This window comes from Pezoporus occidentalis, unplaced genomic scaffold (assembly GCF_034315485.1).
Source record: "Pezoporus occidentalis ecotype Australia unplaced genomic scaffold, CSIRO_AGI_Poc_V1 ctg54, whole genome shotgun sequence".
NCBI classification, from domain to species: Eukaryota; Metazoa; Chordata; class Aves; order Psittaciformes; family Psittacidae; genus Pezoporus; species Pezoporus occidentalis.
Genome location: NW_026915877.1, coordinates 7,391,432 through 7,416,330, shown reverse-complemented (window position 1 = coordinate 7,416,330; position 24,899 = coordinate 7,391,432). Strand labels below are relative to the sequence as shown.

General features: G+C 37.5%; 1 protein-coding gene across 10 annotated transcripts in view; it reads left to right on the top strand.

Annotated features, from left to right (window-relative positions):
- The window catches only part of PCDH15 (protocadherin related 15), a 370,883-nt gene that overhangs the window by 152,347 nt on the left and 193,637 nt on the right, over positions 1-24,899 (top strand). For all 10 annotated transcript variants that reach the window (XM_062637927.1, XM_062637929.1, XM_062637924.1 and 7 more), the window contains 2 exons: positions 11,621-11,827; positions 24,056-24,190. In XM_062637927.1, coding sequence (XP_062493911.1) covers positions 11,621-11,827; positions 24,056-24,190 — 342 coding nt within the window. The remainder of the gene's footprint in view (positions 1-11,620; positions 11,828-24,055; positions 24,191-24,899) is intronic.

The window sequence follows — 24,899 nt, the reverse complement described above, 5'->3', positions numbered from 1 at the left end:
GCTAAGTGGATGGGCTACTGAAGGCTAGATTAGATGTGCTCACACAGTCAACAAAATACTAATGAATTGAAGTGCTACACTACAGAGGAATTTACCACACCTGTAAGAGACCAGACTGATAAAATTACTCATGCTGAGCAGTAATTTTAATTTCATAGGCATTTGCATGGCATTTGGAGTAGGCTGAGAAGTAAGAGTTACACTACCACAATGGCTGTCATTCTGGTCCAGAAAATAAGTATGTGAAGTTTTGGGGGGGAAATTGTCACTAGCAAGTCATAAAGAGTTTTTGTTTTAATAAAATACTTGAAAACATCATGACTAGTTAGATTCTTTCAATGTCTTGTAAAGCAAACACTGATCTTTCTCTAAGTAAACCAATAGTGAAATTTACTATGATTATAGAAATATTGTCAACTCTGTTAAGACCCAAGGTGTTCCTACTGAATATATGAATAGTATATACAGTGTAAAGGAGGTAGGGAAAGTGTTTTATTAGCATCTGTTGTGTGACTGGTTGATAGTATGTGAGAAGTCAGCTCTGGTTCATCAACACATCAATATTGCAGTGGGTTGGTATCCAGTAAGTGAGGAAGAATCAAGAATTTTGTTCATTCATTTTGCTATAAAACCTGCAGGACTTACAGTAGAAAAAAAGGCTGAGAATATTTAGAGGCTGATGAAGTACAGGCATAGCCTTTTCACTTTGTTTGTATCTCTCTGGTCTATGTTACATACCTAGAACAATCAATACCTCAGATTTTCTCCAGTATAAGAAAATGCATGTATGTCCAATTCAAAAATAGAAGAGGAATTTTATTTATCTTGCAAGAATTGATTTTCCATTTTTGATTACATAGGAATACTTGTATTAATGCCTAAAAACACTTGAAATATTATGACCTGAAGTGAAAAAATAGAAGAATGTTTTGTTAATCTCATGTGGACCCTTCATACTGGGGAAAGTAAATTTTTAATGTCATTTTAGAGTAGATTTTCATACAACCTCTATGGTTAATTCTTAAACCACTGTCTATGGCATTTGATTGTGCCATTGGGAATTTGGGAAGGATTCGTGTAGATTTCAGTAAAAAGTCCAATTAGATTAAAAAAAAACAAACAAAAAATAAAGGTTGGGGGGGGTAGGGAGGTTGGGAGAATAAGTTTCCCAGGTTCAAATAGCATTTGTAGCCTGAATTGTCAAATAAGGCTTTTCCGTGGATGTGAGATTTTTATGGCTCTTAGGGAAGAGACTCTTACAAAAAAAAATGTTTTTTTCATAGTTGCTTGTTTTTTATGGTGCTTTCCCAATAGGGTTGGTAACAGAAGAGTACTTCAGCATCATGCCACAGCCTTCATATTTTGAAGAATTTCCTTACAGAGTATCTTATGTACCTATCTCAAAAATCTATTATGCCCAGGTGGTGTTTCAGTCAGACTGTCATTAACCTCATGACACATAATGCCATAGAAACAATTCTGTAGTTGGATTGTGTTTCCTTGTTGTTTAGGTGGTAAGAGGAGGTCAGTGCCATGTGTCAGAGTTGAACAGACTGAAATTCCAGTGTTGAAAGAAAATTGGTTTGGGATCCTATTCTGCAAGCACTTTTCAACAGTAGTACCTACTCTGTTTAGTCTTAAGACTTCAACCTTTGAATGGAGTGTGATTTCCAGTTTTTAGAAACCGTCCTCCTGCCTAATTGGCCATTTTATTTCTATAGGCTGTGACTAGACACAGGAGGTTTAAATAAGTCTTGTGCTTGTTTTGAATGTGCATGTAAAGACTGAGCATGAGTATCAGCCAGATCAAATTCCATGTTAATGAACGAAGATTGTGCGGAAGCTTGGCTACAAACATAAAGTACTATCCACTGGGGCTCACATTTGGTTACAGTAACACTGTTGTGATACTGGCATGGCATGAGTTTGCATGCCTGCTATCCTGCCCATCTCAAGAAACTGGGTGCTGGGAAGACCATTTTTCATTTCTTATGACGGTGCTTTTGATCAGAGAGATGCTCACAGTACATGTATTGGCTGTTCCTCTATACTTAAGCCCTTTGCAGTATTCATGATTTTCTCTGACACGTATCTCAGCAGAAATTAAAGGAAGTGATGCTCTCCTACTACTTGCACTGGAGGTTAATTGGTTTCTCTGTTCCTGTTGGGAACTTCATTGATCTCTCCTGTCCATTGCTCTCAAGGCTGTTGAAAGCTTACTGTGTTAATGAAAAGGAGGCAGAGCTTCAGCAACAGTCTCAGGATCAAACTGAGGACAAATGTGCACTCTGAAGGCAGAAATCATATGAGATTGTATGGGAACAGATTCAGAACAAAAACATTATTCATGTCAAGATAAATAATATCCACTGCTCTCCCCATATCCGCCAAGTCATTCATCTCATTGTAGAGTCTGTCAGTGGTCAAGCATGAATTGCCTTGCATAAACTCACACTGATGACTCCCAGTCTTCTCCTCGTCTTTCATATGATGGGAAATGGTTGTCAGAATTATTTGGTCCATGAGGACTTTCCCTAGCATTGAGGTGAGGTCTGTAGTTCCCTGGATCTTTCCGCTTGCCTTTCTTGAAGGTAGAAGTGATATTTGTTTTTTTATAAAACTCAGGAACTCTCGGTTGCCATGAACCTTTCAGGTAGTAGAGAAGGGTCTTGGAGTGACATCAGCCCACTGCCTTAGCATCTGTGAGTGCATCCTACAAGATTCCCTGGATTCATGTGTGTCTGATACATTAAAATATATCCCTAACCTGATCCTCCTCTGTCTTCCTTGCTCCAGACTTTTCAATGGGTCTCAGGGATGGAGATTACTGAACGCAGGTGTTACCTGTATAGGCTGAGAAGATGATGACATTGAGTATGGCAGCCATGTCCCCTTTCACCCTGTCTTATTCAGCAACAGTCCTACGTTTTACCTAGTGTTCTTTTTATTGCTGCTAAACCTGTTAGGAGACTTTCCTGTTGCCATTTGGTTCCAGGTGGGCTTTGGCTTTTCTAAACCTGCATCACCTGTACCCAGTTCCAGTAGGCTTCTTTTTTTTCATGTTTGAGTTTTCTCAGGAACTTCTTGCCTATCTATGCAGGCCTGCCACCAGCTTTCTATGATTTACTGTTTGCCAAGATGGGCCATTTTAGGACTTGGAGAAGGTGATTTTCAGCCCTACTTTAATGAATATGGGGCCCCTCCTGCTCATATCACCCTGCAGGCTTTTGTGGCCAGCCTGGGTCCACCACTTCCTCACTTGGTTGTTGGTTGTCATCCCCTTGCCACGTTGATTAGCTGGTAATAATAGCAGCGTAGATGTTGTTGCCCCACCTGAGCATTCTGGTAGTAAGGATGAGGATTGACTGTAGAATTGCAGTAGTACCTTGCGAGGCCAAATGAGTCAGTAATAAAATGGTTGATAAAATTAGGCATAGCTTAAAAATAAGTGAAGCAAGTCAGAGAAGGTCATCCTAGTCTTATGCATAAGATGTATCCTTTAGCTTGGATATAAGGAGGAAATTCTTTCCTGTTAGGGTGGTGAGGCACTGGAATAGGTTGCCCAGGGAGGTTGTGAATGCTCCATCCCTGGCAGTGTTCAAGACCAGGTTGGATGAAGCCTTGGGTGAGATGGTTTAGTGTGAGGTGTCCCTGCCTATGTCAGGGGGGTTAGAACTAGATGATCTTAAGGTCCTTTCCAACCCTAACTATTCTATGATTCCATGATTCTGTGATGGGTTCTGGCTTGAGCTGGGAATGAGATCTTGGCACTGTAACTGAAAACTGAGTGTGATGATTGGCTCAATGATCTGTGGCTGTCAAAAAACCACCAAACAAGCAACAAAACCAGAAACAAAAAAGGGCAAATTGAATGCTGGAAATTGTTATGAAAAATAGAGAACAAAACAAAGGAAAAAATAAATCACTCTGGTACTGTACAGATCCAGCCTGTATCTGTGTCTTGACTACAGTGCACAGCTCTTGTCTCTATCACAGAAAGGGCAGAGCAGAACTGAAGCAGGATCATATCAAGTGAGGAAGGGAGAAGGTATGATAGAAATCCACAAAATATAATGTCATGATTCCAAGATTGAAAAGGACTTAATAGTTCACTGTCTCTGTGATGTAATGAAACAAGCAGGTGACAAGCTTAAAACAGACAAAATAAGGTTGTTCATCAAATATAGTTTGTCTGCTTTGACAAGCAGGGATGTGGGGCTGAAAGTTGACATGAGCTCAAGGAGAGGCAAGGCTGGATTGTGAAGAAAAATCTGTTGCTTTAAAGAGAAATCCAGAGAAATCTGAGCTGCTTACATTCTTCTCTAGACTTCTGTCTTTGGCTGCAGCTGCAAGCATGATTTTGCACTGGGTAGGTTCTTGGTCTGATCTAATAAAATTATTCCTGTGATTTTTTTTTATTATGAGTTTCATAAAAACCACGATGTTATCAGGCAATAAGATGATGTGCATCAGCTGAGGCTCATGAGACTGGAAATTCCTGGACTGGTCCAGGAATGGTCCAAAGTCAATATTTTTATAGACTTAAAATGTCCTGAAATATCTGACTTTTTCACAACTTCAGAAACTTCAGACTTGTAATGCTTGGTGGGATTTTGTAATGATGTCATCCTCCAACTCTTCTCATCCTGTTTTGATCTCTTGGTTCCAAAGGCCTGTTGGCCTTTGTTATCTTTGTTCAGGGTAGCTCTAATTTCCTTCTCATCCAGTGTATCTTAAAGAATGCATTTTTTGCATTTAGAAGGATTTTTGCTTATTCTTTGCTCTTCTAAATTTTAAAATGGTGCAAATAGGGATTTCAGCACAAAGTGTTATGCCCCATTTATTTAGTTTAATCAATGATAGAGACTGATTAGCTTGAAGTATGTCTGGGCTGCAGCTGAGAACTCTGAGAAGACTTCACAGCGATTGCTGCTGAATAGGTCTCTAAAAAGTAACCTATGTGTTAAAAAGCTCATCTTCCTAAAAATTGATGTGTGCTCAGAGAAATTTCAGAGAAGGAAGTGGAAAATAAAATATAGACCTCATGACAAGTATGGTTTTCCAGAAATATTTTGCCCTGGTTCTGGAACTGCTTTGGTTTTGTCTCTCTCTTTTGAAATGCAACTGAAGATTGTCTCCTCTGATATTCTTCCAGAACAGTAGAGATGTATCAGCTATAACAGGAAACAGGATGATTGCTCTGCCTCAAGATAGAACATGAACTAAAAAAAAATGAGTGTTTTTGTAATCATGGTGACAGATTAGAAAAAGAATGGAAGAAATGTCTTTTCATTAAATAGTTGCTCAGTACAGTTCCTGACAATGACGAAATCTTCAAAATCATTAGTTTGGTTGAGCAGCTGTGCATCTCCTGTAGGTATTAAGTGAAATAACTGTTTTTTAAAAAGGCTTTTCAAATATCCATGTGAGCTCAGTATTCAGTTACTCCTCTTGGCTTGTCATTGTCACAAAAGTGTACCGAGTACAAATAGTCTGGAAATTTCTGTTCTCTTTACGAGAGTCTTTTTTTCAATCTTGTGTGTAATGCAGTGATGAGAGTTTATGTAGAATTGAAAACCTGAGTTCAGAGACAGTTTTTCTGTTGGTTAATAAGGAGAGGGGGGAAGAAAAATGGTGTAGGAAAACCAAAGCCTTTCTTAAATATCAAGAAAATGTTTCTTCATATCAGTCTATCTCCAATGTTATCACATACATATTGAAAAACAAGTTTTTCCTGTGTTTAGTAGCATCTCAGCATGGTAAATGTTTTCCTTGCTTTTAAAGCATTGTCACAGATGCGTATTAGAAAGACCAGTGATTGTGAGTTAAGACTGACTACAAATTGTGTGTTGTCACTCAGAGCAATGAAAACATTAAAATCCATAAATGGTAAGCTCTGTAATGTCTTTTATTTACAGAAATATCTGTACTTCTTCTCATCAGTAAACAGACATTTGCCATTTAAAATTTAAGCATCCGTCACTTAAAATTTGGCATAATGACTTCAGAGTTGGTATTTTCTTTAACTGAAGGGAGGATCGCCTTCATTATTTGGAAAGGTGGATAGCTTTGAGTAGCTTTAGTAGCTTAAGTATTACTGTTCACTGCAGTACAGCGTTGTAAGCCTTACTGAAACTGAAGGCACTTAACTTTGATACCTGAAGAAAAAAATGTATGGTTTAGGTTGGGATTTTTTAAGCATAGTGTCTAGACACAATATGTATCAATTTCTTTTCAATGCCACATCACAAGCTTCAGTGACAGTAAAGTCAAACTTCTGTGTTCTAAAGATACTCTGTGCTACTTGTTCTTAAGCCAATTTTTAATCCATTTCACTAGTTCCTTTCTTAATTGTACTTTCTGACCTTGTAAATTAATCCAGTCTGTGATATACAGTCCTAAATCTAGACAAATTATGTCCCCAGTTTCACCTTTATTTCCCAGTTTCATTATACACTTTAAAGAAACAACTTTGTCAGACCTGACCTGCCTTCTTTGTATCTGTTCTGACTGTTCTTTTTTTAATTGCATTGGTTTAAATACTATATACTGTCTACATCTTCTTCACAGCTTAAAGTCAAGTTTGAGTGTCTGAAGTTCCCAGGGTATTCCTTGTTCTTGCGTTAAATAGGAAATCTGAAGTGACCTGCCTGCAGTTCTCCAGTGCACAATGACCTTCAGTGAGCTATCAAATGTGTTTGCCAGAGGCTTTTTCTTATTTCTTTTACTGTATCTCTTGAAATGCTGGGGTTTAATCAATGGCAGGGGAAGCACGGAGGATTTTGGTATCTTTGGAAAGGAGACGAATACAAGACTGAAAGCAATTATGGTTACTGAATTTGACATTTATGATTTTTCCACGGTACCTGTGAAAAGGTAACTGGACCAAAAAGCGATGTAACTTACTGGCAAGAGAAAACAATCAAAGCTGGAAAGGGAAAACATATCTTCAGTGTGGCAGGTCAAAGGTGTGCTTTATCTGGCTGCTCTGCTAAATACTTGAGCCATAAGCACCAGGGTTGTTAGGAACTTTTGTTGTGGGTTTCTTTTCTTTTTTCTGTTTGGTATTTTTTTTTTATAGTTTTGTTTGTTTGTTTTGTCTTTTTCTTTTTATTTCTAATTAGCCTATTACAATTCTCTGGGGAGATCAACTCTGAATCCTGTGGAGAAACAGCAACAAGTGTCTTAAAGTACGAACTGGTTTTCTTGAATCTTATTTGTGGGACCAGTGGCTTTATTTCTGAAACAAATGTAAATTGTCTATTCCTGTGTTCCAAAATATGTGCTAGGAAGCAGAGATGCTCAGCCTGTGGCAAGCAAGCCCAGGCAAGTGTTTAACAGGCCAATATGAGGAAACACTGTTTTCAGTAACAGCATTGAATGTCTGGAACAACTTATATTACACATAACTTCATCTCTTAAAAAAAAAAAAAAGGAATGGGGAAAATAGACAATATTGCAGATACTATTTTTTTTGGTAAATTATGAAGGATATGCTTCAGAAGTACAATAACTGCTCCTAGCCAAGAGCTGCTTCTGGGAATGCATTTATGTAACATATAAAACCAAATCAATTTCTCATATTTGATATGACATTCTTTGTATCAAACAAAAGAGAAAAGAAATGTCTGTTAGAGAAAGAGGTTTCTTAAAAAGAATGTTGTTTGAAAGCAAATATTTGTGACTAGCATCTTAGTAATTTCTTCACTGGTTCTTAATTTGCCTTGTTGGACGCATCATTATGTGTAAAGGCCAAAGGAAGAACAACAGTTGTATTTTCCATTGGCTTAAAACACAGCAGCTCCAGAATAGGCCTTATAAGGAAATGAACAATTTGTTCTCCCAGCTTTCAGCTAAATCTTTTTGATGAGAGAAAGAGCATATATTGTTCTGCTCTTACAAATAGTAGAGGCTTTTGTTGTTGTTTTTTTTTTTTTTTAACATGTAACTGTGTACTATAAGGATCAAAAAAAAAGATATGTTTCTCTATGGAGATTGCATTTTATCCTTTTTATTGGTCAGAGCAGTTTCAATGTAAAGTGACAGCACTAGTCTGTAAAACTGATTGAGCTTTAATAACAGTCCCACAAGTAGGTAGGTTGGATTAGAAAAACAGAAATTTTACAAATCTACTAAAAAATGCATTAAAGGAAGTTTCAGAAACAGTTAGAATTTCAACACTATTTTAATTATTCTTTAAAAAAAACTTCCCTCTCTCTTACCAGAAGCGTTCTGCTTTACTTTCTTCTGCTGTTGTAAAAGGAAATTGTTTGCAAGTAGGAAATAAGGTCAGATGCAAAGGACTGATGTATCAAAGTCTGTCTGGTTCTTAAAGAGGAATTTCAGGTCCTGAAGTTGGCACTGAGGTTTGCTATTTGGTGCTGGTGAAGAGCTAGGTAGGTAAGGCAGCAGAGCAAGTGCATTTGAACCTGCCTCACCTCCTGTGCCTGAGCACAGAGCTCTGATGCGTTGGAGATTTCCAGTCCTACCCTGATACATCAATTTCTGGGTTAGTTCTGGAAACAAGACACTTTCATTGGCAGCCTCCAAAGCTTACTTTTTTTCCTAATTATAGGTGTCTTTGGAAACCAAACTTTATTAAGTGGCAAAAGAGGTGAGCTGGTTGTGGTGGCTTTCTCTTGATAGCTTTGCAGTTAAACACTTCCTGAAGAAGTGAAGGAGTAAAGCTGAGCTGTGTCCTGGTGCTGCAAGAAATGCTTGTTGCTGGTAACAAATGGGTGGTAAATGACTGTGACTTTCTGAAGAATTGGCTGTCTAATTTTGTCCAGTTCTCAAAGGGAGAGGCCAAAGTTAATTATTTTGACCCGTCTACCCAACCTGATGAACAAAAAGGAAAGCACCTGCAAAGTTGAAGGGCTTTTGAGTGAAGTGCCCACTGAGGAAGGAATGCTTTTCATTGTAATTTTGGTCTTCCTGGCTTAAAATTTTATGTTCAGTCTTACGAGCACATATCCGCTTTGTATTTGACCATAACTGCAACTTAGAGCACTGTCTTTTCCTTCAGAAAGACACTTCAGTACTGTGGTGATGATGTAGTAAACACCCTTCATAGATGAATATTTCTTCTTTTAACCTGGGATGGGGTCTGTGCTCACTTATGTTTTAAGGCCATTATTGCAGCATTGTAAGCTGTTAAGAACATTGGAAGCCTCTGTTCTTTGCATTTTCCTTTTTAAGAAACTCTTCATAGTTGCAAAGAACATCAAGGTTTGTTATAGAGAAACTTGCAGCAGTTGTGTATAAATTTTTTAGTGTAAAGATGACTCCTTTTCTTGAAACAGAACAGCGTTTAAAGATGCTTAGCCATAGATCTGCTTATAAAATAGAATCGGATCGGTATTTATTTCTTGCTCATAGAGGGTACTTTTTTGTGAGTTTTTTTTGGTTTTGTCTTTTTTTTTTTTCATGCTTTCAGTATATTAACTTAGGCAAAACTCCCTACATTAAATCCTAGGGGGTCAGTAGCCAGATTACTTCACAGTGATTTCAGCAATGTTAGTTTTTACACGTTAAGTTGATTTTTGTTCAGTGGAGCATCAGCTTCAAAATAAATCTCACTTCTGCAGCTTATATTCAGCATTTCAGAGTCACTTATCCAGTCTCCAATGCTATTAGCAGCTACTACTATATTGGATTTGAAATATGTTGCTGTTAATTTCAGCAAAACCAGGATTTCCCCAGGAATGTTTGAGTGCTGCTCTGGTGAATGAAATTCAGTGCAATCGGAAGGTTTCTAACTAAATGCTAATAAAACAGAGATATGTGATTCTCTTTACTATGATCGGTGTGAAGACAGAGATTTGCATTAGATGAGAAAGTCTAAAATTGGTTGGATCACTCAGAAGCATCAGTCTCCTTGGGTGGACTGAAGCCTGGTGTACTGTTCTCCTATTGTGTATTTTATTTGAATATGAATAATTAAAACTTGCTAGGAAAAAAAATATTCATACTTAATATAGTAGTAATTCTTTGAGGCAGTTACAGGTTTGATCACCAGTAGTATCCTGTGTCCTAGATGCATATAAGAACAGCGCTAGATAAATATGTTGCCTCCGGCACCATGGTTAGCAAAATCTTAATGTGCCAGTGAATTAAGTAGCAGAACTCCCAGTTTCTTCAAGAGTTCTGTCTCATTTACAAAAAATAATCTCCTAGGAAAAGCCATATTAATTTCAGATAGTAGCACCTGCTTATGTAAATCCAGTTGCCAGATCTCACCTTATAATCATGAGTCAGAAAATAGCCACGTACAAGCATATGGGTTAGTGGTTTCTTTTATATCTGTGCCAGTGTCACTGTTGCCTATCTCTTGGGCAAAAGTAATTTTGATGTATTTTAAAGAGGAAAAAACATTTTTCTTAAGAACTGAATGTTTTGAATTAGTTTCTTTTGAATTACTAGAGGTGTCATCACCTCCTTTGAACACAAAAATAATTTTTGATGTGTATACTTTTTACTTGAACTCAAATATTTTTAGCATCAACACCATCCTATTGTTGCTGTGTAAAGAAAGCAAAGCTTGATACAGAATGAACATTTTTCAGACAAAAAAAAAAGTGTCTAAACCAGAAATTAAAAATAACTAGTTGATGAAATGAAAATGGCATGTTTCTAGAAGAAGACTCCTTGGATGTTGAATTTGAAAAATGAGGAATTATCCTGATTTGGAATGGGGAAACACCAGAGTGAAGATAAAATCTCTGCAAACAAAAAATACTGTTAACAACAATAATTTACGTACTGGTCTGTCTTCTGAAATATATTTACACCTGAAGAGTTCATTGCATAATACCATGTCTACAGAAAGGTAATGGTGCACTACTGTCACAGTCCCAGGGTCTGTGTGCTTACAGTTTTGACAGTGAAGCATGCAAGAGACTGTCTTACAACATCCTACTGTTGCCTTTTTATAGGGACATGTGCAGGACTATGCTTTATAAATTACAGAATAAGTTACGTATTGTTTTTGCTTCCCTTGTCTATTTAATTAGTCATAAGTAATAATGTTTAAAAAAGGCAGCATCTTACACTTATTAGCACACTGGAATGGGAAATTAGTGCTTTTATGCCTAGGAAGTTTGAAAATAAATTGGGTGAAACTGTATCAGTGTGTAAATCTTGGGGTGAGGTGTTGCTGTTGAGAAAGTGGAGGTTATTAATTGAAGCAAGGAAATTTGTTTGATATCCAAAAATAGACAAAACAAAAATGAAAATCCTACTTATCTAATAACAGAAAGAAGGATTTTGGGAGAGAGGGAGAAAGAATCAAGTCTAGGGCAATATGCTCTTCCAGTAATCTGAAGCAAGTACGGTATGTCCATGTGTACTGTCGTCATCTTTTGATTTTAGCCTATGTACTGTATAGCTTTGAGTTTCAGTGTGACTATTTAAAAGATTATTGTGATGGAAAGTCTTTTTGTTCTTCTATCCTAGCTAATTTTTATTTGATTTTGTTTCACGATGCTAAGTTTCTTAATTGGGATCTGTACAATGTTACTCATTTTTATCACTAGAGTGTAATTCTGAAATATAAGACAGCACCAGTTAGTAGCTGGTTTACTTGGCTGAGAGCTTTTGACAAATTAGGTGTTTTTTTTAGGCTGAACAAGACAATGGCCATCCTCTTCCTGCCTTTGCCAATCTTCATATTGAAGTCCTTGATGAGAACAATCAGAAGCCTTACTTTACAAGATCTGTGTATGAGGGCTTCATCCTTGAATCCTCTCCAGTCGGGACTACCATCTCTGACAACCACAATCTGACTTCTCCACTACAAATCGTAGTGTTGGACAACGATGTGGAGGAGGTATGTTTCATTCATTCAGAGTACCATATTGTGCTTACATTTGTATTATTTTCAGAGTTGTGGGTTGGTTTGGGTTTTTTTTTGGGGGGAGTGGGGTTATTTTTTGTTTGTGGGGTGCTTTTTTTTTGTTTGAGACAAAACTGATTTGATCAATAAATGAAAAAGAAATCTTAATATCATTGTTATGTTTTTTGTTTTTTTTTTTGTTTTCGTCCTGAGTTCAAATTGATTTTAAAGTGCATCTGAACTGAAAAATTAATCTGTGTTTTACTTGGCTGTCCTTAAGATTGTGTTCTGCTAGAGATGATGAATACTTAGTATGAAGAGGAAAAAAAATGCATTTTGTGAGAAGTATGAATCTACCACACAGTGTGAGGAAATGGTAGAAGTTCAAAGTGGAAGGAAGTAGTAGTTGAACAAGCCGGGAAGAAGAGCAGTAGGAGGGCAGGAGGTTAAAAATTCAGTCCATTCTTTGCTATGCCCAGATTTTTATAACTAACATTACTCATAGTAAACACTGTGCATCTTCAAGAGAAGTGGTAACAATGCCTTGACTCTAGGGCTAATGTTTCTACCGTTCTCACCAAGGCTGTTGCTATTATGTGTTATTTGATAATGTTTCTCTTTCCATTAATTACTGTTGTCTCTCCAGTTGTCCCCTTTGCTCTTTTTCATTTGTATTCTTCTGTTCACTTGTTATCTTAAGATATTTAATGAAAACTAAGTTGTTAGGCATTAGTTTTGCCAGCCTTATTCTGGGCTGCATCAAAAGAAGCATAATCAGCAGGTTGAAGGAAGTGATCCTGCCCCTCTACTCTGCTCTTGCGAGACCTCACCTGGAGTATTGTGTGCAGTTCTGGTGTCCTCAACATAAAAAGGACATGGAACTGTTGGAACAAGTCCAGAGAAGGGCCGCAAGGATGATCAGGGGACTGGAACACCTCCCGTGTGAAGATAGGCTGAGAAAGTTGGGGCCGTTCAGCCTGGAGAAGAGATGCTGTGTGGAGACCTCATAGCAGCCTTCCAGTATCTGAAGGGGGCCTATGGGAATGCTGGGGATGGACTCTTCATTAGGGACTGTAGTGACAGGACAAGGGGTAATGGGTTAAAACTTAAACAGGGGAAGTTTAGGTTAGATCTAAGGAAGAAGTTCTTTACTTTGAAGGTGGTGAGGCACTGGAATGGGTTGCCCAGGGAAGTTGTGAATGCTCCATCCCTGGTGGCACTGTTCAAGGCCAGATTGAATGGAGTCCTGGGTGACATAGTTTAGTGCTGCCCATGGCAGGGGGTGGCTGGAACTAGGGGATCTTAAGGTCCTTTCCAACCGTAACTATTCTACGATTCTATGAATGTTTATTGTATACATCAATGTATTTTTAATAAAGTTCTTAACATGATAAAAGTTCTTAACTTCTCTAAAGTTTCACTTTTGATGTAGGCAAATTAATTTTTGAGAAATAAAAGAGGCCATTGTCCCTGAAAGATGCCTTCTACCTCACTGTCTGCCTTAGAGTGATTTATTGTCCTAAGAAGGTATTTCAAAGCCAAAACTCATGTACAATACCTCCTTCCTATCTATTAAAAAAACAGTCAGTTTACAGGCATGCATAAAAAATAATTGGAAGCAAATGGAAATGGCAATTGGATCTGGCTTTTGTAGGGACTGGTTAAAAGGTGTGGAGTAAGTGCATGTGGCAGTTATCAGAAGGCATTGCTGATGATTTATACTACTTGTGTAAAACGCTTGTTCAGCATTGCTTTTGTTAAAAGCAAAACAGTTTTCTTGTCTGATCAAATTAATGGGATCTTGTAGGTTGCTTAATATAGGAAAATGAAAGGTGTTCAGGCATCGGGTATGCATTTATATTTAAAATGCTTTGATTGTGTTGTATAAAATATTTGTGTAATGTGTGCCTGAACACAACAAAAATCAAATCGTATGAGTTAGTGTCCACAGTTGAAAGTAATTTTTAAGCTACTAATTTGAGAGATTTTCTCAGAAGGCTGCTTTTAGTTCTCTATCCTTATGTGCATTAAACAAAAAATATGGGGATATTTTTAGAATTTTCTTCCTTTTTTTTTTGGCCTAAGCAAAGTGCTATCTATTTTGTTTCATCCACACCTTCTTGGTAGTATTAGTAAAACCCTTTAGTTCAAGTATGCCTTGGTGCATATCTGTTTGTTACATAAATATGGAATTTTAGACCACTATGCCCACCTTATAATACACATGACTGTGTCATAACTTTACAAAAATTGAAAGAGAGGCTATTAATCGCTTGAAGGATGGAAGACTGAAACTGAGCAAGTCTGTAAGACTGATAAGACTTGCACATTAGATAGATATGGTCTGAAAATCAGAATAGGGGTTTTGGTGAGCTGGAGAGCTTGCGAACCATTTCTGCCTGGATTGCTACACTGCCAGTTTGGGCAATGGGCAGACAAAAACAGTACAAAATAATCACTGTTAACCCACAGTGTGCAGCTGATGTTTCTCTGTCTGCAAGTCCACCAGTGTTTCAGTGATTGAGATATTTGCCCTCAATGCTTTGTAACTGGAATGACCTAGGAAAATCCTACTGTGAATACAAAGCCCAGAGTGGTAAAAGAATTCTTGCAGCATTGGCTGATGAGGGAGAGGCTGAATCCTTTATGCTTGAAGCAATTCAGAACAAAAGTTTTAGAATTCAATGTCCTAGTTCAGACACTTAAATTTATGTGGCAGTTTTCCATGCAGGTTTTTTTTATTTCAGGGACTTTCTCCTATTTTGTGGTAGGTGATCTTGTTACATACACTAAAGGAATGACGAGAAAGACTTTGGACATTATTAACCTCCAAAGATTTTTCAAGTTGTAGTTAATAGTGCTCTGATTAACCTTTCCTTGGCAGTTGCACAATTCTACACACAAGATGTCAAAGACAGATAGGATAATACAGAGTTCTTTGATGTAACTATATATTAGATCACATACGAGACTGAAAGTCAAGATTACTATGAACTGTTAAATCCCAAATTTGGGCTCACTCTTTGAATAAATCATGTAACTACCAGCTAGTTACAGTATGGCACATGATATTTGTATACTCTCAAACTGTAAATGTTTAATTTCAGAAATATTTGTATCAAAAAGTAATTTGCTCCATTAATATAAACTATTTCATAAGGTTTGTAATATAATCCTGGTGTTTATTTTACCTGCCAAAAGTGCTTTCTGTTACTGATTTTAAGAGTACAAGTTCAATATCTTAAGTTCTGAGAGGTGCTATGAAATTCATCACAAGCAGTTTGACCATAGGGCTCTACATTTTATTGCTGTTGTCTTTGTAGTAAGTTAGTGAATAGCTAGTTCAGTCATATGACACAAAATGAAACAAAAGTTTTCCAGTGAATTATTTTTGTTTGTTATTGAAAAATTGTAATATTTCACTGAGGCATGAGGAATAACTGCCAAGGATTTCTAGAGTGGGAAATTATGTGTCATTATTTTTGACACCCCACCCCATCACACAAAGAGGACAAAATAATGAGGATCTCTGCCCCTGCTGGAGTGTAATGCTGTGTGCTGGGGCACATGGGCTGCAGCGGAACCTGGCCATGTTCTGCCCTTCTTGCTACTAGGATGGCTCTGTACCTGAAAAGCCACTTTCCTTAGATATGGGGGGATACAGGCCAGTGACATGTCCATAAGTGGTCATTACCAAGCCTGGGAGATACAGGGGGAGGGAAGGGTTGCTCCGTCTCAGCAAACTGAACTACTTATGGAATCTGGTGCCAGATACCTTAACTGTATCTGTCTTCTCTCTTGCATGTTTTGTTGATGCTTAAGACCAACCAGATCTGATCCATCAGATCTGCTGGAAGTGATGTGCCCTCTTTCCAGAATGCTGTAGACTTATCTCAAGACATGCAGAGATCTGCCTGCCGCCACAGATATGATCATTGACCTTGTCCTTGGATGGAAGCGCTCTGTGCAACTTGCTATTCCTTTGGCATCACATGGCTTGTGCCAGCACAACTCTTTCTAATTCTTTGAAATAATGCATGCATAACATGGATGTGAGAGAGAAAATCAGATTTAACTGCCTGTGTGTTAATGCAGCTATCAGTGATGCATGTAGTGCTTATAACCTGTTACGGACATGAGACTTCCAGCAGAGTGAGGCTGGGAGTGCAGCAGTTGCACGTAAATCATACATAAAACAGCCAAACAAACTAAAATAGCAGGTACCTTCTCTGTAGGACTACCTGGTAGCTCAGGATGGGTTAGTAAACACAGGTAATGCTTATTAAATTCTGCAGGTCTTACTATTATGATGGTTTCACTGTATCTTAGTAAATTAATATATCAAGTAAGTAGGGATTGCTGATGAGAAGTCGACATATAACATCTACGTGCTTGTGCATGTTAGTTTCCAGTAGTGACACTGGCTAAACATAATTTATTCAGTCTTCTAATTGAAAAATCGGTTAATTTTGATGTCAAAATAACTCGCTGTCGTCAGATAAATTCATAAAGAAAGCAGTCATACTAACTTTCCTAATTTAAATTAGGAAATTAAGTTAGTTAATTAAGTTAAATTAGTTAAATTAAGATTTTAACTAATCTTAGGAAAAAAAAAGAAAATGCATTCTAAGTTTAAATGCTGTGGGAAATATAATGGAGTCCTGCTACAAACCCTCCAAAAATTAATTTATAGCTGTGACATTGCAAACAGACCTTTAACTAGAGCAGCACTGCCAAGTGCTGATATAATTAAGTGGTCTGTTTAAATGGCATAAATTAAATTAATCCAGATGAGCACCTTAAGACCTGAGTAAATCAAAGCTGAGATGAGGAATTTAAACCGTATGATCTGATATCTGTTTACATAAGGCTTCTCAAACCACTTGCTTCCTTACTCTTTTGCTTCCATGGGAGAGTACTAATTTCTTCTGCTCTGGTAGTCAGGGTTGGTGAAAAAGCTATATAGTAACTGCCTCATTGCCTTGTATGACAAATCTTGTTGAATCTCTCAAAAAAAAAGAGATAAATAAACTTCAGGATTTAACTTCCAAGTTAAAAGAAGCTAATCAGCGTTTGTATCCATTATGTACCACTCAACTAGCAGGGTGTTTACCAATAGTACATGCAGTGTTTTGATGAATAAACTTAAGGTGTAAGGTAATTTCTGCATTGCTCATCATAAAGTTGGTGTCATGTTTATAAGGTGTGCCAGCATGTGTTTAAAAGCATTTTGTGTGTCCCAGCATGCACTTGGAAAACTACCTGTGCAGTAACCCTCATGTTTTCTGTGGATGTCTACAGTCCAGTGCTGCATCCCTGGGCAGCATGTCAGTTAATACCATAGGTTCCTCTCCAGGTCATTTTCTACCAGACCAGTTTCTTGTTTTATGTTTCCATTGTCAATGAAGTTGAAGTCAAACTAAGCAGATGGTTGTTCAACCTCAGTGTTTCCAGAGAACTTGTAGGAATTTTTAAAGAACGATCATTTTACATAAAGGTATCTCAGTAGCAATCTGAGGGGACAGAGCAAATAATGGATAAAGTAACTGATAAATATAACTGAAAATACAGATTATGGATTTTTGGTGATATCCAGATAAGGAAAAATAAGTTTGTTTGTTTTGTTTTTTTAACCAGGGGTACTGAAACATTTTGAATACTTGAACATTTTTTCTCTAATATTTGCCTAATTGTTTGTATCCTCCACTGTTACTTTTTGGACTTGTTTTGCAGCCAGTATTCTCTCAGGAATAGAGTTCTCATACTACTATCCCTGTATAGCACTTCTGTGACACTCTCATAGTCACATTACAAAATAATAATTCAGAAAATATTCTTCCCCAATGTAATAGCATATTAATATCATTATTAAAATAAACAAAAGGGAAAGGCAAAGCAAAAAAGCTGCTTCTCATATTTTATGTTTTATGCAGATAGGGTTTTTTCCTTTCCTGAATATTTCCACTTAAGAAAGAAAAATAAAAATCTTTACATTGAGTCATTATTGTAGCATTATATTTCTTCCTTTATTTGGGTAGGATGAATATCTAATGTTTTCTGCCTTCTGAAACTATTCTTTCTCTCTTTGAGTTCCTTAAAGTCCTCAGGGAATTATTTTTTTTTATATCTGCCCTGTTTTAAGCAAATGCTATTGCTAATTAGTGGAAGTGCAGAAGATGCTGACATTTGTTTCTTGCCCTCACCCAGGAGCGGCTCATTTGTATGAGGAACAGAAGATACTTTTTCGAAACTTTTCTGTCAGCTTTTCATTTGGGAAAGGGTATGGCCCTTTCAACCTCAACCTAAAACAGTAAAAATTGTAGCGCTTTTTAATGTCTGACTTTATAACCCTGCTTGTGCTTTGTGCAGGGACTGGAAAGGTTTTGATGATTGAAATAATTCAGAATTAAAACACTGCTCAGCAACCATCCTTGTTCTCTTGCTAATCTTTTGACATCTTTTCCTCCAAAGTGGAGGTGACATAAATGGTGAAGAGCATTTTTCTTCTTCTTCTTCTTCTTCTTCTTATTATTATTATTATTATTGCAATTAAAAACTTTTTAAATGAACTCACTTTAAAGAAAAAAAAAAAGTTGTCCTATGCAGTCTTCTCAGAGTGGTTTTACTTCCTTAAGTTTTCCAGTTGCTCAGAATTTTGGATTGATTTGTTCTTCTCCTTAGGTTCTGTTGATCTAAGCAATTTTGCAACTAAAGCCATCACAAAGACTTCTCAGAAAGCTCTGCTTCATGTTATTTTTCTGATACTAATGATAATGTTAAATATACAGGAAATTAATTCCAGAGGCTGTCTCTTTGTTTTTTATTCCATACGAGCTATTGTGAATCTGGAGGACCATCTCATTAGGCCTTGGAGAAGGTTCTTGTGCAGGTTAGAGAAAAGCAATGAGGTCAGCACCAGTACAGTCTGATTGCAAACTCCTTGCAAGTGTGACTGAGGATCTCGCTTGCTTCACCTCTGTGAGGCTATGAATCTCAGATTTTTCCACTGAAAGATGTGAGTGGAAAAGATTTTCTACTTTCAAGTAGAAATGAGGAGAGCAAGTGCTGGAAACATCTCTTCAAAAAATCAGCTCTTTTTCTATGAGTGTTTCAAGTGCTGATTATCATCTACATGAAGAGTGTAGGAAAATCAAGACATTGTCATGAAATTAGAATCATAGAATCATAGAATCGTTAGGGTTAGAAAGGACCTTAAGATCACCTAGTTCCAACTACTACAGCTATTTGGAGACAAGCCTGTGCTAGCAGTCAGGAAGCCTGAGTGGTTTGAATACTCTTGGAGTTTGTTCTGTCTACCCTGGAGAATTTAACAGCCAAATATACATCCACTAAAAAGTCCTCGGGGATGTTGAAACATATGCAGAATAAGTGTCATTGTCTATTTGTTCTTGACAATATCATTTAATATTGGTTTAATCTTAGTAAAATGTAGAAAACCATTGGCTTTAGAAAGAGTTTGTAAGCCCCTGTGGGAGGAAAGAAGCAGCAGAAATGTAACATTAACATCCGCACAAGCTTACAAACTTCTCCAGAGAATTTCAAGTAGAGCAATTCAAACCTAGGGTTTGGTTTATATTATGAGTGCGTTGGAGCACATGCTTATCTCATTTTGTTGTATTTTTGTTTGTAACCATTATTTTTTTCTTTCAATGTACTGTTTTTATGATGTCCATCAATATCAGGTTTGTGTTTCCTATATTCATTTTTTATCCTGTTTTATTTTGTAGGTTGCCCCAGGTACCATTCCTGTAGGTATTTGGTAATATGTTTGCAAAATTTCTTTTTTGTTTTAATTATGCAGTTTCATTCTTCTCTGCCCTGCCAGGATTTGAGACTGGGAACGTTCCTTGTTTTGAAAAGCCTGCAAAGAGCCCTTAAAACACATTATACCAAATTCATTTATGGTATAAAGTTGTACTGTGGTTATGATGTGGCTGCTTTATGCTGATTAAATAATTACATATCCTTATAGAAATCTTAAATGCAACAAGAAGTTGTTGCATTGGTTTTTTTTTAATTTAAGATATAATTACTAGTTGGTTTGAAGCATGTGAACCCTATCAGGTTTGAACTGTGTCCTTGAAATGGTCTTTGCAGATTGCATGTATCTTCTCTTGTGTGGATTCTGATTTTCTACGTAAAATTGTATGCTAAAGAATTTAACAGATATAAGCTAGTCTACTGACCCATTAATGTAGTCAGAAACCATAGTGTTTAAGTCCAAGCCTCAAAAATAAAATGCTAGTTTGAAAAATTAAAGTATTGGAAATACTGTTGGCAGCATAGGTGGATTGTGTTCTCTCACAGGATCCGCAACATAAAATGTTTGGTTAAGTTGAATAGACTCTCAGCATACTCTGCGATAAGAATGTAAAAGCATAACAATGCCAAAATTAAGAAAATAAATTGTTTTGTGTGTCCAACATGCATGGAAGGTAGTAGAAACAGGCATTAATTGCAGGAAAGACCATTTAACATACACATTAGGATAAAATTTCTAATACAAGAATAACTGAGAGATAGTATAGATTGCTTGTGGAGTGTATGGAATCTCCATCACTGATTTTTTCTCAAGAACAAATTAAGAAAAAATACTGTTTATTAGTGTTCAAAATGGCATGAGAAGCAAGAACTGTAACAACTAACCAGGGGTTTTGTAAATTAAATTTTTGACTGACTTTGTAGTGTCTACAAAGTGAACAATTATTGGCAATTACCTTCTGTAATTTTTCGTGGAAAAGAGAGAGTGCCATTTCCACTGCTAGAAGAAAAATGAATTTTAATTTTACTGAAAGCTGGCATAGTTGCAGCAAAGCTTTAGGCAATAAGAAACCACTCATTTGGAACACTTTGATATTTCTTTCACATAGCTTTCAGCAACTGAAATGGTTTCTCATTTAAATAGTATAATCTCAGCCTTCCATAATGTGTGCTTTAGAGTATTTTGGATTGCTAAAATAAGTTTCTCTTTCTCCTTCTGTTGTACTAATCTATCCTCATAGTTGTTCATTATGACACTTTAGCACATGTTAGTGTTAGCTCCAATGTTTATGCCTGCTATACTGTAGGGATTGGTTAACTTTCTAGTGGTCTGTTTTCCTTTTTTAATTATGTAGGAATGACAATAATAATGAAATCATAGAATAGTTTGGGTTGGAAAGGACCTTCAAAGGTCATCTAGCCCAACCCCCTTGCAATGAGCAGGGACATCTTCAACTGGATCAGGTTGCCCAGAACCACATCCAGCCTGGCCTTGAATGTCTCTGGGGATGGCACAGCTACCACCTCTCAGAGCAACCTGTTTCGGTATTTTGCCATCCTCATTGTAAAGAATTTTTTTCCTCATGTAAGAGTTAACCTTCTAGAAGCATTTTGGATTCAGGTTAAGGAAATGTTCAGAGAAGAATGAAATGCTACTTTTTGGAGAATTTGTTGAATTCAGCTATTTCTGATTGCACTGCGTCCCCTACCAGAGACAGGTTCTGTAGAATTGCGTTGGAAAATAGCTGTTAAAAATACTTTTCAAGTTATGCCTTGTGCAGCCGCTGGGTTCTCTATTATGTTTTATTCATGGTACTAGTCCTCTGATTCCTCATCTTCACATTATTTGAGGCAGTTCAAAACAGTTTTTATAGGACTTGTCTCCCAGCCTTTTGTCTTTTGCCCAATCACATTTGCATTCCTCATTTGTAACCTCACCTCATATAACAGAAAGAAACTAAATAACTAATGACAGAGAGTAACACATTAAGTCAGGTTAAATTAACCAGATTACAGGTTACCAGGGCACAGAAAGGCTGGTTGGAATACTGTAGGCAATAAAAGGTAATGTAGCTTATTTTGAAATTTAAATGTAATGTAATGTGACCCTTGCAGTCTAATTAGTTTAATAACTCAATAGCGTCTTTAAAGAAGTGGGAGAAGACGTTGAAATATTTCATCCTGGTCACCATTCACATTTCTGTCATTTCAACAACACAGACGTCTCAAATAAATGAGTTTGAGGGCTTTTCAGAACTACCAGGCCATACAGAACTTAAACCCTCTTTTTTTGCCTGCTCTGTGCTGGCATCCAGCAGACTACAGGGTAAGGACAAAAGGTAGGAAGTCCATTTTGCAGCTTTATATCACTCTGGTTAAGTTTTCATTGGAAGAAACTGGCTTGAAGTTCTGGACTTTAATTAATCTACTCTGTTTTCTGTAAATACAGTAATAACTTCTGATTCTGTCCGTGGCAGAAACATTCCTCCCATTCTTTGTTAGCTGAAATTCCATTTGGCCACAAATTAATCTCAGTTTTTTTCCCTGGACAACATTTCATTCTTCTTCCCCATACTCTTATAATCTGCCAACCATGGTAGGAGAGAGGATAGAAATGGAAGGATGAGTTCCTGAGTGGTTGCTCAGGATATCTCACAAAGCATTACCCTTTCTTTATGTTGTCACATTGTTTTGCACGCAGCATTAGAACTGCAGCACCGCTTTTGGTGCTCACCAACACATGTACAACACTTTTGTTACTTGAAATCCAGACTTGAAACCTGTATTCCCAGCAGGCCACCTAGAGAATTCATGAGTAGAAAATTTACAATGCCTTGATTTGTTTTTCGTTTGGTTCTTTGTTTTTTTTTTTTTTCTCCTTACTTTAAATTGTTACTTACTATTGAAAATTTTATCACAGTTGGCTTACTATGTTTTTCACCTGATCATTTGAGAGATTCATAATTCTACAAATTCTGCATCAATTTATCTGGATTCTTTTTGACACATAAAGAGAGTCTCTGAACAGCATCTATTTAGAGATATGCTTTAACACATATGATTATTTTTTTTCATTGCATCAACTCAACTGTTTTATTGCTCCATTAATTAAGATAAGTTTGTTTTGTTTTTAATATGGTCGAAGACCAATGCTTGAATCTGGTTTCTTATATTGGCAAGTTATATTTGGCTTAAAAATGATTGCTTTGATGAAAAAATGGTATAATTTAAACTAGCAGATACAGGCATCCATTTGCCATTAGATTTACTTACTCTGTAGGTTAGAGTGTATTTTTAATACATTTTTCATCAAGAAGATTAGATTTTTAGATAAGTGTTATTTTATACGCTTAAAATCATAGAATCATAGAATAGTTAGGGTTGGAAAGGACCTTAAGATAATCTAGTTCCAACCCCCCTGCCATGGGCAGGGACACCTTGCACTAAACCATGTCACCCAAAGCTCTGTCCAACCTGGCCTTGAGCACCACCAGGGATGGAGCATTCACAGCTTCCCTGGGCAACCCATTCCAGTGCCTCACCAGCCTTACAGTAAAGAACTTCCTCCTTACATCCACTCTAAACTTCCCTTATTTAAGTTTGAACCCATTACCCCTTGTCCTATCACTACAGTCCCTAATGAAGAGTCCCTCCCCAGAATCCCTATAGGCCCCCTTCAGATACTGGAAGGCTGCTATGAGGTCTCCACGCAGCCTTCTCCAGGCTGAACAGCCCCAACTTTCTCAGCCTGTCTTCATACAGGGGGTGCTCCAGTACCCCGATCATCCTCGTGGCCCTGCTCTGGACTTGTTCCAACATTTCCATGTCCTTTTTATGTTGAGGACACCAGAACTGCACACAAGACCAGGTGAGGTCTCACAAGAGCAGAGTAGAGGGGCAGGATCACCTCCTTCTACCTGCTGGTCACACTCCTTTTGATGCAGCCCAAGATACGGTTGGCTTTCTGAGCTGCGAGCGCACACTGAAGCCGGCTCATGTTCATTTTCTCAGCAGTCAACACCCCCAAGTCCTCCTCCGCAGGGCTGCTCTGAATCTCTTCTCTGCCCAACCTGTAGCTGTGCCTGGGATTGCTCTGACCCAGGTGTAGGACCTTGCACTCGGCATGGTTACACTTCATGAGGTTGGCCTCAGCCCACCTCACAAGTGTGTCAAGGTCCCTCTGGATGGCATTCCTTCCCTCCAGGGTATCAACTGAACCACACAGCTTGGTGTCATCGGCAAACTTGCTGAGGGCGCACTCAATCCTACTGTCCATGTTTGAAGAGTTTTTAACAGTTTTGTAGATTCAGTTCGTCATGTTATTTGTACTTTCTGCTTATATAAATTTCAACTAAAATAAGCACTTGCTCTGAGTAATTGGAAACTTAATGATATATATGAATTTATAATAAAATACTCTTTTTTTAATATTATTTCAAGACCAAGGATCCCCAGCTCCATCTCTTTCTGAATGATTACAATACGTTTTTCACTGTGACTCAGAGTGGCATCACCCGCTACCTCACCTTGCTGCAGCCTGTTGACAGAGAAGTCCAGCAACTTTACACCTTCTCGGTAAGCTAAATTTATTTCAAGGCACATTGGGCATTGTTCAGAGCAAGTGTTGAAAAATCATTAGTTATATCATCACTGTAGATAATTAAAATGGCACAGAAGAAGAAAAACAGTGAACGATGAGCAGCAGCAATACCAGGGGCCTGGGGAGTTGATATCTTGGGTATTGTTCTCTTCCAAAATGCAAGTGTTTGGTTTGATAGTAAAATTTGAGATCCCCCTACCAGCATCATCTCCATGATCCCAGTCTTGTACACTGCTCCTCAACACCCTCCCATACCAGTCTGACCCTTCTCCTTTGTACCTGGCATGGTCTTTGAAGCTACCTTTGCCTTTTCTTCTCTTGGCCCTTGGAGCTAGGAAGGTGTGACACCTTTCCATTTTATTTTAGTCCAAAAATAAAGTAGGCTAACAGAAAAAGCCTTAAAAAAAAAAAGGAAAAAAGCAAAAAAAAAAAAAGGTTTAAATGGACTTAATACTCCCTCAGGCATTTGCTGTGCTCTCAGTAAGCGTCTTAACAGCCTTAAAGTAATTTGCAAATGTGCTATAGGGAAGCCCCTTTCCTCTCCAGGGGTTCCCAGTTAAGGCATTTTCTGTCCATTTAGCATTTGAAAGGAGAGCTCAGATTTCCTTTGTGGAGTAAGGAGGCCTTCGGTTAAGTCCCACCTTAAAATGCTGTCTTTGGAGTTTAATATATGTATAGCAGCTC